The sequence below is a fragment of the Oncorhynchus gorbuscha genome, linkage group LG25 (genome assembly GCF_021184085.1).
Source record: "Oncorhynchus gorbuscha isolate QuinsamMale2020 ecotype Even-year linkage group LG25, OgorEven_v1.0, whole genome shotgun sequence".
In the NCBI taxonomy this organism is placed as follows: Eukaryota; Metazoa; Chordata; class Actinopteri; order Salmoniformes; family Salmonidae; genus Oncorhynchus; species Oncorhynchus gorbuscha.
Window position 1 is genome coordinate 39,627,865 of NC_060197.1, and position 20,897 is coordinate 39,648,761.

The following is a 20,897-nucleotide window of genomic DNA, read 5'->3' on the forward strand; positions in this document are numbered from 1 at the left end:
TCCTAGGAGAAAGAGGAAGAAAGAGTGAGAGAGAGAAAGAGAGCGAGGGAGAATGAAATAGAGAGAAGTGATGTCAGAGATCTATGTTGTGACAGAGCAGAGTGGGTGCTGGGATAGAAACAGAAGAGTGAGAGTGTTCCTCAAAGAACACTGTAATCCTACTGTATGAATGAAACCTGAGAATTTTGCAGCCCCTCTTACTTTTCTCAGATTCATTTCACCCTGCCTATGCCTTAATAAAGCTACCTCTGCTCTATGCTTCCTTCCAGCGCCTGGGGCCTTGCTTGTTTTATTTTTAACAGCCGGGCCGCATTCTAACTCTAGATCAACCCTTCATGTGAAAACCAACTGTTTCTATAAGACACGTGGAAACAAAAAAACTGCTAAAAAAAACATTGCTCCATGATTGATTTGATATGTACAGTGCCTTGCGAAAGTATTCAGCCCCCTTGAACTTTGCGACCTTTTGCCACATTTCAGGCTTCAAACATAAAGATATAAAACTGTATTTTTTTGTGAAGAATCAACAACAAGTGGGACACAATCATGAAGTGGAACAACATTTATTGGATATTTCAAACTTACAGCTGTAATCGCAACAAAAGGTGGCGCTACAAAGTATTAACTTAAGGGGGCTGAATAATTTTGCACGCCCAATTTTTCAGTTTTTGATTTGTTAAAAAAGTTTGAAATATCCAATAAATGTCGTTCCACTTCATGATTGTGTCCCACTTGTTGTTGATTCTTCACAAATAAATACAGTTTTATATCTTTATGTTTGAAGCCTGAAATGTGGCAAAAGGTTGCAAAGTTCAAGGGGGGCGAATACTTTCGCAAGGCACTGTAGATTGGTAAACCACTAGGAGAGGCTGTCTATCAATAACATAATAACTTCCACTTTGAAAGTCCCTGTATATTTAAAGCCCAATGTTTTATACCGTTACATCCTATTGATGGCCTCCAGTCCACTCAGCCAAAACCCAACAATATACACTAGTCACCCGTTATTCTGACTACTCCCGCTCTCTTTCCTCTACTGCTGCTAACGGACGGTTGGTCTCACAGTAAACTACACCTTCCCACTGCCCCGCCCCCTCTTAACGAGGGCGAGAGCCTCGTTAGCCGCATCCTGCAGCTCGGGCCACCCGGGACAAAATTCCTCGGGTAGGGGAGAAAAAAACCCGCATATGAAACAATCCACGGATGCTACTGCTACTGGTTCCATTTGATATCACCCTCCTTTTACATTACGACCCACCTCTGTGATGTGTTGTGTTTGTATCCGTGTCTGTGACCTCTCCTGGATGATATGTGTGCTAGTGTTGTGCTAGTGTTGTGCTAGTGGCGTGATCCACTTGTGCTCTCTGTCGTAACATCTCAGACACGACCCTTTTGTCTCCTTAACTTGTGGTTGGCCTTCTATGTTTAGTGCCGTCTGTCTGTCTGTTCAACCTCATCGTTTTATTGGTTAATTTGGTACATGGTGGATGTTCCTCCGTTTAGCATGACTGTCCCATAGGTATTGTAGTTGACACACTGTACTGTGCTCATCTGGTGGGTTGTTAGATAAGTGGTTGCCCGAACACACACTTTTTACACCGACACACATACATACATCTTGTTCCCGCCTCCCCCACACACACAACCCCCCACTCCCACACATAACCCCCCACTCCCACACTCACCATGCTTCAATCCCTGGTCGCAGGCCTGTGCTGGTGGAGATCCCTCACTTCGCTGCCCTGAGGGGGAAGGAGAGGGAGCTGGTGATCTTACGCAGTGAGACAGGAGAGAGCTGGAAGGAGCACCACTGTGAACACACCGGGGAGGAACTTAACCAGATCCTCAACGGCATGGACGAGGGTGAGTGTGATGTCATCAGTGTGAGACAACACTTAGTGATCATCCTAATTAAAGGCCCATTGGCCCCTGCCTAAAGACATTGGAAACACAATCCATCCTGCCTACTTTCCTTGGAGTATTCACTCATCTAACATGTCTCAATAGGTGAAAGTGAACATTTCAATATATAGTTTATACCAACCCAGTCGTTTGAGCAGCGATTACTCTAAGGAGGGTGTGCATTGTATTGTTAAAGTATTTCAACTGGGTCATAATCTGTATCAGTGTACTATCAACCACCACCTCTTCTGTCCTCGTCTCCAGAACTGGACCCTCCAGAGGAGCTGGAGAAGAAGCGTATCTGCCGCATCATCACCAGGGACTTCCCCCAGTACTTTGCGGTGGTGTCCCGGGTCAAGCAGGACAGTAGCCTGATCGGTCCAGAGGGGGGCGTCCTGAGCAGCACGGTGATGCCTCAGGTCCAAGCTGTCTTCCCAGAGGGAGCCCTCACCAAGCGGATCAGAGTGGGACTCCAGGTAATAGCAGACCCCTGGTGGGGAAAAGTACTCACATGTCATACTGGACTAAAAGTAAATAGATCTTAACATTTAATGACTCAAGTAAAAGTGAAAGTCACCCAGTAAAATACTACTTGAGTAAAAGTATACTAAAAGATACTAAAAGTATCTGGTTTTAAATGTACTTAAGTACAGTGGTAGAAAATGTGCTACATCGGCATACTTGAGTAAAAGTACAAAGTTAAAGTAATTGCTATACATCAAATTCCTTATATTAAGCAAACCAGACGGCACAATTGTCTTATTATTTTTTAATTATGGACAGACAGGGGCACACTCCAATACTCAGACATCATTTACATCCACAGGATTTGTGTTTCGTGAGTCCGCCAGATCAGAGGCAGAAGGGTTAACAAAGTGTTATATTGATACTGTTGGTACTTTTTAGGTGTCAGGGAAAATGTATGGAGTAAAACGTACATTATTTTCTTCAGGAATAAAAGTAAAAGTTGTCCAAAATATAAATAGTAAAGTACAGATACCCCCCAAAAAACTACTTAAGTAGTACTTTAAAGTGTTTTTTCTTAAGTACTTCACACCACTGTAACACACAACCTGACTTGCTTTTGACTGGTTTGATTACAAGAACTGGATCCAAATATGATTTATTTTTATATTTGTATTACTTCAAACATTTGATTGAGCCTGCTTGGATTGGCAGAAGGGTGGAGTATGCAGTTTTGGGACTATTTCATTGGTTTCACCAGACAAGCTCAGTCAAGCACGTCCTTGTTTTGGCCCCAAAGAAGATCCTACTGTCGGTTCCACTAATGTTAAACTACTACTAACATGGTAATCTGTCACCACCAGGCTCAGCCAATGAATGTGGACATGGTGAGGAAGCTCCTGGGAAACAAGGCGACATTCAGCCCCATTGTGACCTTGGAGCCCCGGAGGAGGAAATTCCATAAACCCATAACTATGACCATCCCTATCCCCAAGAGTAACACTGACCCTGTGGTCAATGGCTTCGGCGGGGACCAGCCCACCCTGCGCCTGCTTTGTAGTATCACAGGTTAGAGAGAGGGCAGATTAACCGCACACGTGCATATACAGTACCAGTCAAAAGTTTGGACACACCTACTTATTCAAGGGTTTTTCTTTATTTTTAATATTTTCTACATTGTAGGGCAATAGTGAAGACATCAAAACTATGAAATAACATACAGTTGAAGTCAGAAGTTTACATACACCTTAGCCAAATACGTTTGAACTCATTTTCACAATTCCTGACATTTAATCCTAGTAACAATTCCCTGTTTTAGGTCAGTTAGGATCACCACTTTATTGTAAGAATGTAAAATGTCAGAATAATAGTAGAGAGAATGATTTATTTTTAGCTTTTATTTCTTTCATCACATTCCCAGTGGGTCAGAAGTTTACATTACCTCAATTAGCATTGCCTTTAAATAGTTTAACTTGGGTCAAACGTTTCGGGCAGACTTCCACAAGCTTCCCACAATACGTTGGGTGAATTAGTGTATGTGAACATCTGACCAACTGGAATTGTGATACAGTGAATTAGAAGTGAAATAATCTGTCTGTAAACAATTGTTAGAAAAATGACTTGTGTCATGCGCGAAGTAGATGTCCTAACCGACTTGCCAAATATATAGTTTGTTAACAAGAAATTTGTGGAGTGGTTGAAAAATTAGTTTTAATGATTCCAACCTAAGTGTATGTAAACTTCCGACTTCAACTGTATATGGAATCATGTAGTAACCAAAAAAGCGTTCAACAAATTCAAATTATATTTTATATTTGAGACTCTTCAAAGTAACCACCCTTTGTCTTGATCACAGCTTTGCACACTCTTGGCATTCTCTCAACCAGCTTCACATGGAATGCTTTTCCAACAGTCTTGAAGGAGTTCCCACATATCCTGAGCACTTGTTGGCGGTTTTTATTTCGCTCTGCGGTCCAACTCATCCCAAACCATCTCAATTGGGGTGAAGTCGGGTGATTATGATGGCCAGGACCTCTGATACAGCACTCCATCACTCTCCTTCTTGGTCAAATATCCCCTTACACAGCATTGTCCTGTTGAAAAACAAATGATAGTCCCACTAAGTGCAAACCACATGAGATGGCTTTTTGCTGCAATGCTGTGGTAGCCATGCTGGTTATGTGTGCCTTGAATTCTAAATAAATCACAGACAGTGTCACGAGCAAAGCACCCCCACACCATCACACCTCCTCCTCCATGCTTCACGGTGGGAACCACATATGTGGAGATCATCCGTTCACCTCTTCTATGTCTCATAAAGACACTGCGGTTGGAACCAAAAATCAAACATTTGGACTCGTCAGACCAAAGGACAGATTTCCACCGGTCTAATGTCCATTGCTCATGTTTTTTGGTCCAAGCAAGTCTTTTCTTAATATTGATGTCCTTTAGTAGTGGTTTCTTTGCAGCAATTTGACCATGAATTCCTGATTCAAGCAGTGTCCTCTGAACAGTTTATGCTGAGATGTGTCTGTTTCTTGAACTCTGTCAATAATTTATTTGGGCTGCAATCTGAGATTCAGTTAACTCTAATGAACTTATTCTCAGCAGCATAGGTAACTCTGGGTCTTCCTTTCCTGTGGCGGTCCTCATGAGAGCCAGTTTCATCGTATCACTTGAAGGGTTTTTGCAACTGCACTTGAAGAAACTTTCAAATTTCTTGAACATTTCCGGATTGACGGACCTTTATGTATTAAAGTAATGATGGACTGTCGTTTCTCTTTGCTTATTTGAGGCGTTCATGTCATAATATGGTCTTGGTCTTTTACCAAACAGAGCTGTCTTCTGAATACCACCCCTACCTTGTCACAACACAACTGATTGTCTGAAATGCATTAAGAAGGAAAGAAATTCCACAAATTAACTTTTTAACAAGGCACACCTGTTAATTGAATCACATTCCATGTGACTACCTCGTGATGCTGGTTGAGAGAATGCCAAGTGTGCAAAGCTGTCATCAAGGCAAAGGGTGGCTACTTTGTAGGATCTCAAATATAAAATATATTTAGTTTTTTTACATTTTATTGGTTGCTCCATGATTCCATATGTGTTATTTCATAGTTTTGATGTCTTCACTACTATTCTACAATGTGTACACACACGCACACACACACACACACACACACACACACACACACACACACACACACACACACACACACACACACACACACACACACACACACACACACACACACACACACACACACACACACACACACACACACACACACACACACACAGACTGTTGGCACACACAAACTATAATATCTGTAGTTAACCTTTTAACATTCCTCAAATGTATTCTTCTTCAAAGGTGGAACGACGCCAGCCCAATGGGAGGACATTACAGGAACCACTCCCCTAACGTTCATCAACGATTGTGTCTCCTTCACGACCAACGTGTCGGCCAGGTTCTGGCTGATAGACTGTCGGCAGGCGCAGGAGTCGGTCAGTTTCTCCACTTCAGTCTACAGGGAGACCATCTGTGTTCCCTACATGGCCAAGTTCGTTATCTTCGCAAAGACCCATGACCCCATAGAGGCACGGCTCCGCTGCTTCTGCATGACGGACGACAAGATGGACAAAACCTTGGAACAGCAGGAGAACTTCACTGAGGTGGCCAGAAGCAGAGATGTAGAGGTAGGTGTAAAAGTAGAGGTGTTATAATAGAGGTGTTATAGTAGAGGTGTTATAGTAGAGGTGTTATAGTAGAGGTGTTATAGTAGAGGTGTTATAATAGAGGTGTTATAATAGAGGTGTTATAATAGAGGTGTTATAGTAGAGGTGTTATAATAGAGGTGTTATAGTAGAGGTGTTATAGTAGAGGTGTTATAGAAGAGGTGTTATAGTAGAGGTGTTATAGTAGAGGTGTTATAATAGAGGTGTTATAGTAGAGGTGTTATAGTAGAGGTGTTATAGTAGAGGTGTTATAATAGAGGTGTTATAATAGAGGTGTTATAATAGAGGTGTTATAGTAGAGGTGTTATAATAGAGGTGTTATAGTAGAGGTGTTATAGTAGAGGTGTTATAATAGAGGTGTTATAATAGAGGTGTTATAGCAGAGGTGTTATACTAGAGGTGTTATAATAGAGGTGTTATAGCAGAGGTGTTATAATAGAGGTGTTATAGTAGAGGTGTTATAGTAGAGGTGTTATAGTAGAGGTGTTATAATAGAGGTGTTATATTAGAGGTGTTATAGCAGAGGTGTTATAGCAGAGGTTTTTTTTAGTCGTGAAATATCAGTAAAGTGTGATCTCTTCGTAGGTCTTGCTGTTGATGACTAGCAGACAACGATTTGGTATTTTTCTATACTCAGCTAGGATTACTGTCTGTTGATTCCTTTCCTCAGGTCCTAGAGGGCAAACCCATTTATGCAGACTGCTTCGGCAACCTGGTCCCTCTCACCAAGAGTGGCCAGCACCATCTCTTCAGCTTCTTTGCTTTCAAAGAGAACAGGCTGGCACTCTTCATCAAGGTTAACGTTACTCTACCATCTTTCAACACTCATCCATATAATTTACTTCATTACAAACCAGTAATTTATTGTATACTGTATGTTGATTGGTTGACTGACTGACGATAATGATGTCGATGATTCCACAGATCCGAGACAACACTCAGGATCCGTGTGGCCGTCTGTCCTTTATGAAAGAACCCCGGTCTTATAGAAGTCTGGCCCACAATGCTATATGCAACCTGAACATCACACTACCATCCTACTCAAAGGTGAGAACACCTTAACGCTTCCTCCCCCTGAACACACAGCTTAGGATACACCTCGGACCTGGAATTGTTCCTGACCATGTGACCTGTACAGGAACAAGTCTGAGTGCTGTGTAGCACACCGACAGTTACCATTACATGCCTGAGTGTTCAGAATGTTGAAGGACAGATTCACCCATTTTTGAATGTTATAATGTTTTTGTGCATCTGTCTTTGAGCGAAGTTCTATCGATTCTCGGGGCCATTTCATGTTTTCATGTGTATCTGTAGCCATTGCCGTTCAAGCAGGCATAATTTCGACCAGTATGACGTAGCACTGCGATAAAGTCGCTCTCACTGCACTGGAAGGTAATAGGATTACGACTTTTAGATCGTGAAAACGTCTATCAAACATGTCAGATTTCACCACTGGCCAATGTCATATCTTCTCTCGAATGAGCCATTGATTATATTTTTGCGATATTCCTACCTCGAGAAATGTGTAATTTAACAGAGTCTCGGTCCACCACATTTCTCCTATTTTTCTGCCTCTTCAGTCCAGGGTGCATTGCATTTTGCCGCTATCAACATTATTATAACATTATTATAACGACAAAATGAAACATTTGTTCACGAAAAGTATTGTTCCCACATATTAATGTTTTTTAACAATATCAATTATAGGAATTAGTGGTTTTGGTTTTAATTTTTCCTTTAAGTTAAAAAGATTGATTGACTTCAAGAATTACTGAGTATTCCAGTACCTAACTAGCATCTCCCACAGGTACATTCTACAGGTGTGTTGTTTACATACTAACATGCAAAATATGCATATGTGACAGGCAACGACAGTTCTCATAGCATGTTATCTTCCTTTAAATTGGTGTTATATTGGGGTCATAACCTGTGACCAAGTCTGTTATTCTGTCTGTCTGTATGATTAAAATCATTACTACACCTGTTAACACTAGTACCACTGGGCCTGGAGGGACCCCCTTCAAGCTAACATTCTAACAGTGTAATTCATATATTTAATATATACCTATAGCAAAAATAATAATTTGGTTGTTTTTACGAAGGCCTTTGTTTAACATTAGAATACGACTTGTATTTTATTTTAAATAACACAAATTTCATCGTCATTAGTTTCTGTTTCTGTATGTAAAAACACAAAAATGTTCAATTCTATTCATGGAGTGCTTTTGTTACAACTATGAAACAGAAAGCATATGCCACCTCTTTAAGGAATACCTAGGATAGGATAAGTAATCCCTCTCACCCCCCCCCCTTTAAGATTTAGATGCACTATTGTAAAGTGACTGTTCCACTGGATGTCATAAGGTGAATGCACCAATTTGTAAGTCGCTCTGGATAAGAGCGTCTGCTAAATGACTTAAATGTAAATGTAATATGCATTGGAACATGGTACCAGCTTATTTTTATATCGACAAAATAAACTAAAATATCCCAACCACCAAGAAGCACAGTCAAATGATGAAAACTTCAGTAGCCTAAACATCATTATAAGAGCCAAGTAGCCTTGATAAACAGTGAAACTCGGCCCAAAGCAATAATAGCATTATAATGAATATAATGTATGTCGATATGACAGCAGTCAAAAATAGTCTATTATTGTAAGCTTCTGATTGTGTGCATCTTCACACAATGACATAAATTGGATTTCATTTAGCTGTTATCCCTTTAATTTAGCTGTTATCCCTTTAATTTAGCTGTTTTCCCTTTAATTTAGCTGTTATCCCTTCTTGACACACTTTGACGTACCTTTGTTTGGTTGTAGTGCGTAATAGTATCCTGTTTTCTCCTGACTGTGTCCTTGTCAGATGTGTGCGTACTGGTAGCAAAGTCAGGTGCAGGAGTGCAGAGATTTGTGAACAGGCGCACACTTTACCAGGTGTGCAGGGAACAAGACAAAACAAATGGATACATGAAAAATGGATTGGCGATGGCTAGAAAGACGGTGACGTCGACCACCGAACGCCACCCGAACAAGGGGAGGAGCCGACTTCGGCGGAAGTCATGACAGTGTTTTTGTTTTGTCATTCTTCTGCACCATTGTGGAATACAACTGCTGTGCAGGTGCCTTATTTTGAGCAAAGGGACGGAGCTCCGGACACACTTTGTTCATGGTGCCGGCCGGACTTGCTTTCTTTGCAAGCAACTTGTTCGCCAATGACAAGTGAAGTGAAGTGAATAAATTGTCCATGGTGACATTGCTCCCCCTGCCAACATAATGTTCCACAAGCCTCATCAACACATTCTGAGACACTCGTGCCTGCTGCCTCGTGTGGTTATTTTCCAAGAGATTGAAAGCCGTTCAGCATGTACAATTACGCACGCTCTCACTGTGCCGCCTACTCCAAGTAGGCCAGGGTAGACTGATAAGACTGCTTTGATTTGGGGAACTGATATAAGGTACATACCATTTTAGGCCTATAATTAGAATGGATAAATGTGTCTCACCACCTGGATTTATGTTTTATGTACCAAAATTTGAAATTGTGTTTTTTACATTGGATAAAAGTAGAGACTCTGAGCTACAAAATGGTATATCATACACTGCATTTGAGGAACAATGGGAGAGTGCTTCTGCTTTGAACATGGGTAAACTTGTAACCTCACTTATGAGAAAATGGCCTTTGAATGTTTTGGTATCTTCTTTGTCTACACCCATTCAGCATCGTCCCCACCCTCTTAAGTTTTAGCCCCACCCATCTCGTTTCGGGGTGCACACTTGACGCTCTGGCCAATGACTTGTTTACCTCTGGATAACATGAAAACAGCCCAACCAACCCTGCTGGCAACAATTTCAATATGCTTTTTTGCAGACGTTTACTGACACAGGTCATATTCAACGGGTGTTGTACACACGTCACGTAACGTTAGCTAACGAGCCACAGCTTTGAGGCAATTGTCAGGGGGATTATCAGGTGGGCACTGCACTTTCAACTGTTGGAAGAAGGGGGGGGGGGAACCGTTCCATTTAATGACATGCCCTCCTAAAACTGGTTCTAACTCCAGTTTTGTTTGTGATAATAAGATTCTAACAACGACAGTGTGTTATATAGACTTATTTAGGAAAGTCAAGGATGAAGGGGGGCATGTGCAGTCAAAATGACTGTTTCAGCGGTTTTAGTGGTAACTGTGATTTATTAACTAACTACAAGCAACCAGCAGTACTATATGTAAGTACTGGTAGTTGTCCTATAGTGTAGCATGAATCCCTTCTCCTTTAAAACTGATATTTTATGTTTACTCTGAACCACCCTACCATAAAACAACATTGATTGGCCACCTACCTTCAAAGACGTCACTATGGTAACTTTGCTTTGCCCACTCTCTTTTTTCTCTATCTGTCTATCTGTCTATCTGTCTAACTATCTAACTATCTAACTATCTAACTATCTATCTATCTACCTATCTTTCTTTCTTTCATTCTGCTTCTTGCACCCCAAAGGAATCTGATTCAGACCAAGAGGCTGAGGAAGAGGTAACATTGTGCCTCTCTCCCCATTTCTCCCCCACTAACTAGTGTTCATTTTGTAATGTTCTTTACATGCTCTTTTCAGGCTAGAAGCTTGTCACTAGACGTCCACTTCTTTGTCTGCCATTTAGCTCTTATATTAGTTATTAGAAAGGGCCATGTATTTATATATATATATATATATATATATATAGCTCTCCGTGTTCCATGTTATTACTGATCAATCGTTGTGCTTGTTTTGTATTAGAGCATCCATCTTTAGATATTAGTAGCAGTTCAATGTCCAATTATACTACTTATTTCTTTCGTGTAGCAAATGTGTACAAAATCTTGCCTAGATTAATCTTAAACAATGATTTAAATTATATTAATAGTGCAATTTCTGTATTTCTCTATACAGATCAACAGGACGCTTGAGAAATGTAAGTATTATACTATTCTTTGATAACTCCTTGAACATGGTCTTTTTCTCAGCTATACTAAAACTTTTATAGACATGCCGTTTAACTTTTAACTGTTATAATATGGCTGCATTACTCAAACATTATGACTAGAACATTTCTTTGATAAGTGCATTATAACCATGCCATAGATTTAGACATTGCTAATGATGTTATGCTAGCTGACCTTTGTAGAGAACAGTGCAGAATGGTTAACCAGAGATAATGCATAAAGGTTGAGCTTCATAGGACCCTTGTTTGCGAACGCTGTAGCTGTATGCAATACTTTTTCAAAGTCCTTTAAGTTCTACATGTTTTGTCATTGTCACAAAAACAAAACAACACAAACTTTCACTCCACCTCAGCCAAGGTTTTGCCAACCACTTCATCGGGCATGAACTTCATCCATTTCTCATGTCACACACCGCTGCACCAGTGTCTTCATGCTGACTCCCTCCTCTCTGCCATTTTCAATTTGGGACACATGGAGAGAGAGTTCAAACAAACTGTAATTCATAACTTGGTGATGTTTATGTGACAACAGAATAGTACCACCCATAGTAATTCTAGAACCCTGATGGCAAAGCAAACTGTCGTCTATCTTTCCCAGCCCTCCAGATCCCATCCTTCATTCCCTACCCATATGTGGATCATATTTGCCCTTTGCATCTAATTGATTAATTGATTGACTAATTGATCACTAATCATGGTCATGTGCCTCAGCATAGCTGGATATCTACATATTTATGCAACATACATAATATAGAATACATTTCTGTGTGCATTTCTGTGTGCATTTCTGTGTGCATTTCTGTGTGCATTTCTGTGTCCATTTCTGTGTGCACCTACCTTCAAAACATACATGTACAGCACATACAGATCTTATATAAACGGATAGACAATGTAATGTACACAATGTTATTTGTTCAATTCAACTTAATTACGCTGAACAGTGTATGCATGACACATGTGGTCCTTCTGTAGCTCAGTTGGTAGAGCATGGCGCTTGTAACGCCAGGGTAGTGTGTTCGATCCCCGGGACCACCCATACGTAGAATGTATGCACACATGACTGTAAGTCGCTTTGCATAAAAGCATCTGCTAAATGGCATATATTATTATATATTATTATTATTATTATATTACATGTGGCATTTCGTGTACACATGTCATACATAATATGGAATTGATGCTTTAGCTTCACCTTTTGTAGTCATAGTCTGAGAAAACACTACAACTCACCACACTATTGAATGTGAATACATAAATTAACCACTCTTTGATAAATGTAAAATGTAGATTTGCAAGTGTTTGCTAGTTTTATTTAATGAATTAAATGAATCACTTTCAATTTGCTCCACTCACTCTTCACCACAGGCTGCATGTCAACTTTCCCCTTTGCTTTGCATGGAAATAACTTGGCTTTACATGAGTGTGTATGTGTGTGTGTTCCTGTGTCTGGGTCAAGTGTGTCAAGTGTGAGAGTTATATTGGTTTGCTTTGACATTGATCTTTGAATTACTTTTCAATCTCTATTTGAATTTGTTTTAATACACTGTTGCTACTCTTATTATGATTTTCAATTTTCTCTTCAGTTATGTTTGAGAAAGTTTGTAAATGTTAGTGCAAGTTAGTTTAAGTTAGTTTAAGGAATGGATACAGTCCTCTAAAAGGACCACATGCCCTTCCTTTAAAACAATCTTGTTTTAGAACATACATTTCCTTAAAGGCCCAGTGCAGTCAAAAACGTGATTTCCTTGTGTTTTACATATATATTTCCACACTGTGAGGTTGGAATAATATTGTGGAATTGTGGAAATGATGATCATGCCCTTTTAGTGTAACAGCTGTTTGAAAAGACCACCTGAAAGTTCCACCTGTTTTTGTGAGATTTTTGGCCTAGTGACATCACCAGGCGGTAAATGAGTTAACAGACCAATAAATAAATAAAACATCCAAACCTCTCTGCCAATGCAGCTAGTTTTCCCATTGTCCTTCCTCACTCAGACCACTCGCAGACAGTCTTAGAAACATTCCAGCTATCACTGGCTTTCTTCTCTGAGGACAAAATAGCATTTTTTAAATGGTTTTTTAAAATATGTTTTTCTCTTTCTCTCTGTAGACAATCTTGAGATGTCTGTCCACCTATATGTTGTTATACCTTTGTTTGTTTCCCTGTTTCCTTATCTTTTGTTGATTTGTGGGTGTCTGTTGTTGCTCATCGTTTGTTTGATCGAGTTCTTATTTTAGATATGTTTGCGCTTTTGTGTTATGAGCGTGAATGTGCAGAATATGTGTATAAGCAAGTTATTTCCTGCTCATTTCCTTCCCATATTTATGATTTAGTTGGCTTTTTGCTTTGCTGCAGTATTTGCCGCCAAAGAACCTCAGTGGATCAAAAGCCCCTTCCTGTGATACATTCTGTAGATGTCACTGTGACCCTGCTTTACCCTTTGAATCCTGAAAGTTTGAACTATTCCTGTTCCTGTCCTGACCACATTCTCCAATGTCTGTCTCTTTTTCATTTCAATTTCAATTTTTTTTGCACCTTACTTGTCCTCTTGCCAAAATGGAAGATGACGAAGACATTACGTCGACGACAGTCCAGAAAAGAGATCCGGACCTTCTCTCCGATGTGTCTGAGCTGAAACAAGACCTGATCAAAATGACCGCTATCCTAACCACGGATTCCCCTGACAAATCCAGTTCTCTGGAAGGGAGCGGTCTGGAGAAAGGGGCTGAGGAGGTTCAGGGCGAGCCGTTTGAAATCATGGAGAAGGTCAAAGAGGATTTGGAGAAAGTGGGCAAGATACTCAGGAGTGGAACATTGGAGGGTGAGGTAGCAGAGGGGGCAGCAATTGCAGCTGGAATGAATGAAGAGTGGATCCTCCTCTCAGACTGTGAGATAGAGGAGGCCAAAAAGATGTCTTCCTTAGAACCCCAGGAACCTATTCTACATGAAGTCCGAGTCAACAGAGGGATTCCCAGACCTAAAGCCATCAAAGACGTTTCTGGCATGAACACACACCTGACTGGTGAACGCAAAGAATATCTCCTGGATGTACCTGAGGGCTCCAGTGCAGCAGCTCAGGAGGATGTGGTCCAAGAGAAATTCACAGAGGTCGTCCTGCGCAAAGGCGTGAAAAGAACCACAACGACAATAACAACAACAGCTACAATCAAAACTCCTGCTGTTGAACTCAAAAAGCCAGTCAGGAGGAAAGGAAAAGACCAGGAACAGGCGGAGGAATCTACCTATGGGGATGCTCTCCTAAGTGCACCCACAGACCATAAACCAGTGTCACCTGTGTCCCCAGTAGTTGAGGAGACCCCCATTGGGTCCATAAAAGACAAAGTCAAAGCCCTTCAGCAGAAAGTGGAGGCAGAGCAGAAGGGTCAAAAGCCAAATAGCACCAAATCCTCAAAGGTTGCAGTGGAGAGCAAAATCCCTCAAAGGACCGAAGAAACCACCCTTAAATTGAAACAGAGCCCTGCAAAACAGGACACCGCTAAACAGGGCCACCCTAAGTCCCCCAAAACTGAGTCTGAGAAGCTGCAGGAGACTATGTCAGTAAGGGAGCTCATGCGATCCTTCCAAAAGGGGCAGGACCCCTCAAAGAGAAAGTCTGGACTTTTCGAGCTCAAAACCCACACCTCTACAGAGCATGAAACAGCAGAATCAGAATTACAGCCCAAACAGTCAAAATCCACTATCAAAGCCACCACAATCTGTTATGAACGGGAAGTATCACTGGACGCCATTCCTGACGAGCACCACAGAGCCAAAGATGAGCAAATTAGCCCACATAGAAAGCACTCCAAAGACTTTGGTGCTGAAATTAAAGCAGAGCTTGAGGACAATCCAGAGTACCAACAGTTTAAGCAGACCTCTGTAGAGGGTAGTCCTGCTGCCCAGTCAGACCTAACTGAAACTGTAGAGTTTCTGAATATATCCCTCTATGATAGCTCTGATAGTTTGAAACATGAGAGCGTGGCAGACTCTCCCAGTGCCAGCCTGGGTGATGGTAGTCCTCCTCACCTTAGCTCAGAGGATAGCCTTAAACACGAGGGCTTAGCCACCCCTGGAACAAGCCCTGACAGTCTCTCCCTCTCTCCAAAAAATGCTGACCAGTCCACTAAAAACTCAACAGCTGCTACTATAGCTGTCAAAGGTGACAATAAAACCAAGGACAAGTCTGGAGACTCCGGTGTGGGGACCACTGATGACCAGCCATCAACGGAAATGACCCTTCCTGTCTCTCCCAGTGAGGCCGCAGACGACCGCACCACGAGTGAGTCCATATATTTTCAGACGGGCGAGTCTAAGCCATCTAAAACGAGAAAGCTTACAAAGAGAGTTTCAGAGACTTTAGAGAGCTTCCTTAGGGATGAGGAGAGCCCTGTTGACAAGCTAGCATCAGCTGTAGCTATGACCCTTGCTTCTAGTTCCTCTCCCCAGCATCAAGGAAGCTTAGAATTGCCTTTAAAAGACCCAGATACCCTCAGTCCCTTAGCCGACGAATCTTTGACCATAAGCCACAGAGACTCTCTAGACGAGGATAGTCCCCTCATGGAAGACGACTCCTCCCATAGGACCCCAGACTCCATCGAGCCCAGCCCAACAAAGGAATCCCCCTGTTGTGACTCCTTAGAAAGCAGCCCTGTAGAGCAGAAAACGTTCCCTCCCGTTCTAGATCAGCCCAGTGGGTCCTCTAGACACCCAGAACCCACCAAAGCCTCAGACTTCCCCCCAGACGTGTTGCGTAGTAGGCTACGCAGGGACCAGGAGGCTAGTGCCAACGATGATGACAGTATCGAGCAGACTTCGTCCCAGATGGAAAGTTCTGGTAAGAGTCCCCTCTCCCCCGAAACCCCTAGTTCTGAAGAGGTAAGTTATGAGGTAAACCCCAAAACCCCTGACCACATGTACCTATCTGTGGTGTCCATACCAGCTTTCATCCCCGAATACTCAGAGGAAGAGGATGATGAGGCAGAAGCACAGAGGAAATTCATCCCAGAGGATGATATGTTTAAAATGTCAGCCCCCAAAAAAACATTTGAGGAAGTGGACCAGGACACCAGAGCCAAAAGGAACTCTAGAAAATATATAATTGCCTTGGCAGGTGATGAAGCAGGGGATGATAGCTTCAAAACAGTTGAACTAGAGTCCGCAAATGAGAGTGGGCTCAATAGGGCCAAGGAGACCTCAGAGTTAGCTCTTTCTGTTGAATCCCTTATTAAAGTACAACCTCCCTCTCCTTTTCCAGCAGGTGTGCATGAAGGAATCCACCACACAGAAGCCAAGAGTACAGCTACAATGGTAGCAGTGGAGGGACCTCAATCTGTCTCAGAGCAGCATGTCCCACAATCAGTTCAGTCACGCAAAGACATGGTTGACACGGAAGACAGTTTAGCTAAAACGGTTACCGTGTCTTCTAGCTCTGAGGGGGCTGCAAACATCACCGATGAGCAGAAGGAGGAAAGTTTGAGGAAATCAAGGGAAAGCCAGGAGGATGATGGGGGAGGGAAAGAATCAGATGCAGGCAGTCTGCAGACAGCTGTTGTAAAAGCTCCCTGTCAAATAGAGAGTAATATAACTGACGAAGTGAAAGGAGATCACAGGAGGCACTCAGGAGCTCCTGAGGTAGAAACGTCCTCCACTGCTGTCATTGGACAAGTGAGGGAAACATTCAAACCCGAGATCTGTATCTACGATGACACAGAGGAAGACGATGAGGAAGAGGAACCTCCCAGAACCGAGTCAAAGGGCGTAACCGCCAGAGCAGAGGCAGACCCTTGGAGTGCCATGCGCGAAGACGATGATGCTTTTGCGGCCCGCGTCAAAGAGGAAGAACAGAAGATCTTGGGTCTGATTGTAGACCGGCAATCCCAGGGGGCAACCCCGGACACCACCCCAGGAAGGAGCCCCACGGAGGAAAGCACGCCAACCAGCGAGCCCAATCCATTCCTCTTCCAAGAGGGGAAGCTCTTTGAGATGACTCGGAGCGGAGCTATTGACATGACCAAAAGGAGCTATGAGGACGAGGGCTTTGCCTTCTTCCAGATAGGCGAGCAGCCCCTAGAGGAGGCGCTAGCTGAACAGGTCAAAGATGAGCCAGGAGATAGAGAAGTCCAAACAAAAAGTGAAATCGGACTCAACCTGACTCTGCATATAAAAGTGGAGGAAGACGAGGAACAAGCGAAAGATGCTTCAGATCCCACACACCTTGCCTCGACAGAGGACGATCAGAAAGGTAGTGAAGCTGCAGCAGCCTCCCCCTCAAAATCAGATGCTTCTAAGTCTAGAATCCCTAGAATGGGTCTTTCTGCCTCAGCTAAGACCACTAAGAAAGACAAAGACCCAGTATCACCAGTGTCTCCTGAAACTGTAGAGGTGAAACCAGACATAATTGTAGAGGAGACCCCCTTAGAGGTAGAAGCTAGTTCCCTCAATCCAATGATAACTGATGTTGAGACAGCAGTAACCACTGTCACTCGATCAGTGTACCCAGAACAGGACCAAGAGTCCTCTGACTCCTCTCCAGAGGAGCAGCATTCGGTCATAGAACTCCCCCAAACCACAGAAAAGACCAAAACCCCAACTTCTACTGAAAAAGTTCCAAAGATCCCAACTAAAACCCCAGCCAAGGATGGCCCCCAAAGTCAGATTAGAACTGCTTCCTCCTTTACATCCCCTGCATCCCCCTCTTTAGCTAGTCCTAAAAAAGAGACTCCTGCTTTAGAGTCCAAATCGAGAATACCTGTCAAGGGCAAGGCTAGCCCTGTCAAGCCTGAGCCATCAGTTAAACATACTGAGTCATCCCAGGACGCAAAGCTCAAGGTCCCAGTAAAAAAGGACTTGAGGAGAAAGTCTGAGACAGATACAGGTCCCTCTGCTGTACCCAAAACCAAGACGTCGTCTTCCAAAGCCAAGAGCTTCTGTGAGGCAGACAAGTCATCATCTAAAAAGGACCTGGGTCGTCCCATGAGCGATGACTACTCCACCAAGCCAAAGTCGGGCTTTGGTTTCCAATCTAGGCTGCCAGTTAGAGGCAAGCTTGGTCAGACATCACACACTTCCACCCCCGCCAAAGACAAAAGCGAGCCGCGCAAGAAGTCTATAGAGTTTGTTGATAAGATTAGCGACGAAGTTACAAAGCTAGTTGAGAGATTTCCTCAGGACGAGAAAAACAAAGAGCAGGAGGCTGCTGTCTCGAATGATGAGAGCAGCGGCATAGAGAGGGAGACTTTTCCCGAAATACAGTTCCCTGCTTCCGGAGATGTCTATCCCATTAGACCCCTGTGGGATGACCCTGTTGACACGCAGATGCAACGGATTCCCGACGATACAATCAGAAGTCAAGGTACCCCCCCTCCTTAAGGGGCTCGTTCTCTCTCTCTCTCTATTGTGCGTTGCTAGCGTGCTAGCCGTAAACGGTGCCGCTTCTCTGTGTCTTGTAGCTAAGGTGACGTGTAACTAAAGACTCTTTGTGGTTGCTTCTGTGGTGTTTGAGCTGTGTCTTGTGTTTGTGGCTGTGTCTCTTTTCTTTTTTCTCTTTTTTATCTCCAGATTGACTTAGGCAGGGAATCAATTCAATCATTTAAATAATTGAAGGATTGAAGGATCAGTTTTATTTTGATGTCACTGACATAATTTGTCATAGTCAGATTTAGTATCAAATATATTTTCTTAACCAAATTAGGCTGTAGGAGTAAAGCTGAATTATATCAAATGAGAGAAGAAACCACAATCATTTTTCCTGAGCTGTTACAATGTTGTTGCTGTTGAACTTCTGCAATTTATTTTAATGCCATTTGTTAAAAAAAAATAGTTTACAGTCCTGAAAATTGCACAGGGATCACTTTTATGGTATTGCTAATCTATGAACCAACATCATAGTGTAATAAGAAGCTATACACCAAATACATGTCCATTTCAGTTACTGATACCTTCAAATAGTTAACCTTATTGCACCACCGAGCACAATAAAGCCAGCGAAGACGTTTTCCTCATGTGCTCAGTTGAAGAAAGTGTTTTCTTTCTAACGTGAATGTGACTTTGCCTGTCCATCCTTGTGCGGCCAATCCTCTCACGGCTCTCCTGCTGTTGTGGTGGCATTTACAGTAGATTCCCAGCATGAAGCCGAGAGGAAAGAGGAACGGTTGGAAATAATAGCCGACCACCTGGGCTTCAGTTGGACGGGTGAGTGGAACACCAGGCATATCGGTACTCAGTGTCAGAAACGATAATCACTACCCAGTGATTTTGAAAAATGTTCAAATTAACATTGCATATTTAACACTGAAAATTGTCCTATAAGTGTCTGTGGTTGCTATTCTCAAAACATTTATATGTTATCTGATCTGCCAGATGTTTCCAGTATTGGATTTCCATCAATCCTTTTTTAAATCACATCATAATATCTGTCTATTTTCGGGTGTGTTTTCCAGAGCTGGCTCGAGAACTGGAGTTCAGTGAGGAGAAAGTCAATCTAATAAGGCTTGAGAACCCCAATTCACTACAGGACCAAAGCCACGCCCTGCTGAAGCTCTGGACTGACAGGGAGGGTAAAAATGTCACAGGTACGTTGATCTATCCGCTCTTTATTGTATTCAGAATATTCAGTGACATTTAGAATATTTGTCATAGGGGCCTCCCAAGTGGTGCAGTGGTCTAAGGCACTGCACTGCATCACAGTGCTAGCTGTGCCACGAGAGATCCTGGTTCGAGTCCAGGCTCTGTCACAGCCGGCCGTGACTGGGAGACCCATGGTGTGGCACACAATTGGCCCAGCGTCGTCCGGGTTAGGGGAGGGCTTGGCCGGCAGGCATGTTCCTGCCCCACCGCACATCAGCAACTCGTGGCGGGCTGGGCGCAATGCGGTTGCCAGGTGTACGGTGTTTCCTTCGACTCATTGGTGCAACTGGTTTCCATGTTAAGTGGGCATTGTGTCAAGAAGCATTGCAGCTTGGCTGGGTTGTATTTCCCCATGACCATTTTGTCATATTGTTTTCCCACAGAAACATCACTGATCAAAAGACTAACCAAAATCAACAGAATGGACATTGTCCACCTCATTGAAACCAAGATGGTCAAGTCCACCCAGGAGGACACATCACACACCTATGCAGAGATTGAGAGGACCATTGCACTGGATCACAGTGAAGGTACAGTACAGTGTATTAACAAGTGGAATGGGAATGTTCTATGTTGACTGTCATGAGACAGTAAACCTCATGTCATTTTGTGAAACACCATTTTTAAAACTATGTCAGAAAGATCACAGGTTAATAACGATGTTCATATTTATGCCTGTCCAGGTTTCTCTGCCCTCCAAGAGGACATAGACAGTCCGCAGCCAGGCAGGCGTACAGACAGCACCCCCAGTGGGCCAGGGTCCAGGCAGGGGCCCCTCGTGGTGTCAGAGGAGGATCTCTCCTCCAGCATTTCGTCACATCACGAGACTTCAGGGCGGGTGGAGACAGACGAATCAGTGACAGGCCTCCTGAGACACGTCCAGAAGGAGAAGCTGCAGAAAGAGATGGATTCGACACAGTAAGTCAGTGGGACAGTATAACAGGGAAGTACTGAGTGAAAGAGAAATTAGTTAAGAGGTCTTATATTGTTTTGGAGGGTTTGCTGGTACATACATGTTGTATGGTTGTAGAAACAAACAGTTAATTAAGATATTGATTTGCGTTGTTAAAATCTATCTCTCTCTGTGATGGAGAGAGATAGAGAGAGTCCAGCAGAAAGAGGGACAGACAGAAAGAGGGACCAACAGAAAGAGGGACTTGGGAGACTTCAAAGGGGATTAGATGTT

The 20,897-nt window shown here is 42.8% G+C and overlaps 1 protein-coding gene across 42 annotated transcripts in view; it reads left to right on the forward strand.

The window, feature by feature from the left end:
• The window catches only part of LOC124014455 (ankyrin-2-like), a 296,971-nt gene that overhangs the window by 253,289 nt on the left and 22,785 nt on the right, over positions 1-20,897 (forward strand). For 15 of the 42 annotated variants that reach the window (XR_006835021.1, XR_006835022.1, XR_006835023.1 and 12 more), the window contains 14 exons: positions 1,066-1,164; positions 1,709-1,863; positions 2,167-2,378; positions 3,231-3,435; positions 5,744-6,069; positions 6,779-6,904; positions 7,033-7,155; positions 10,607-10,639; positions 11,034-11,055; positions 13,650-18,437; positions 19,199-19,276; positions 19,525-19,656; positions 20,095-20,241; positions 20,395-20,629. Coding sequence is in view for 38 of the 42 variants with exons in the window: in XM_046329454.1 (XP_046185410.1) it covers positions 1,066-1,164; positions 1,709-1,863; positions 2,167-2,378; positions 3,231-3,435; positions 5,744-6,069; positions 6,779-6,904; positions 7,033-7,155; positions 10,607-10,639; positions 11,034-11,055; positions 13,650-18,437; positions 19,199-19,276; positions 19,525-19,656; positions 20,095-20,241; positions 20,395-20,629 (6,681 nt within the window). In the remaining 4 variants the exon portion in view is untranslated. The remainder of the gene's footprint in view (positions 1-1,065; positions 1,165-1,708; positions 1,864-2,166; positions 2,379-3,230; positions 3,436-5,743; positions 6,070-6,778; positions 6,905-7,032; positions 7,156-10,606; positions 10,640-11,033; positions 11,056-13,649; positions 18,438-19,198; positions 19,277-19,524; positions 19,657-20,094; positions 20,242-20,394; positions 20,630-20,897) is intronic. The other 27 variants (XM_046329474.1, XM_046329475.1, XM_046329485.1 and 24 more) reach the window with 17 other exon arrangements.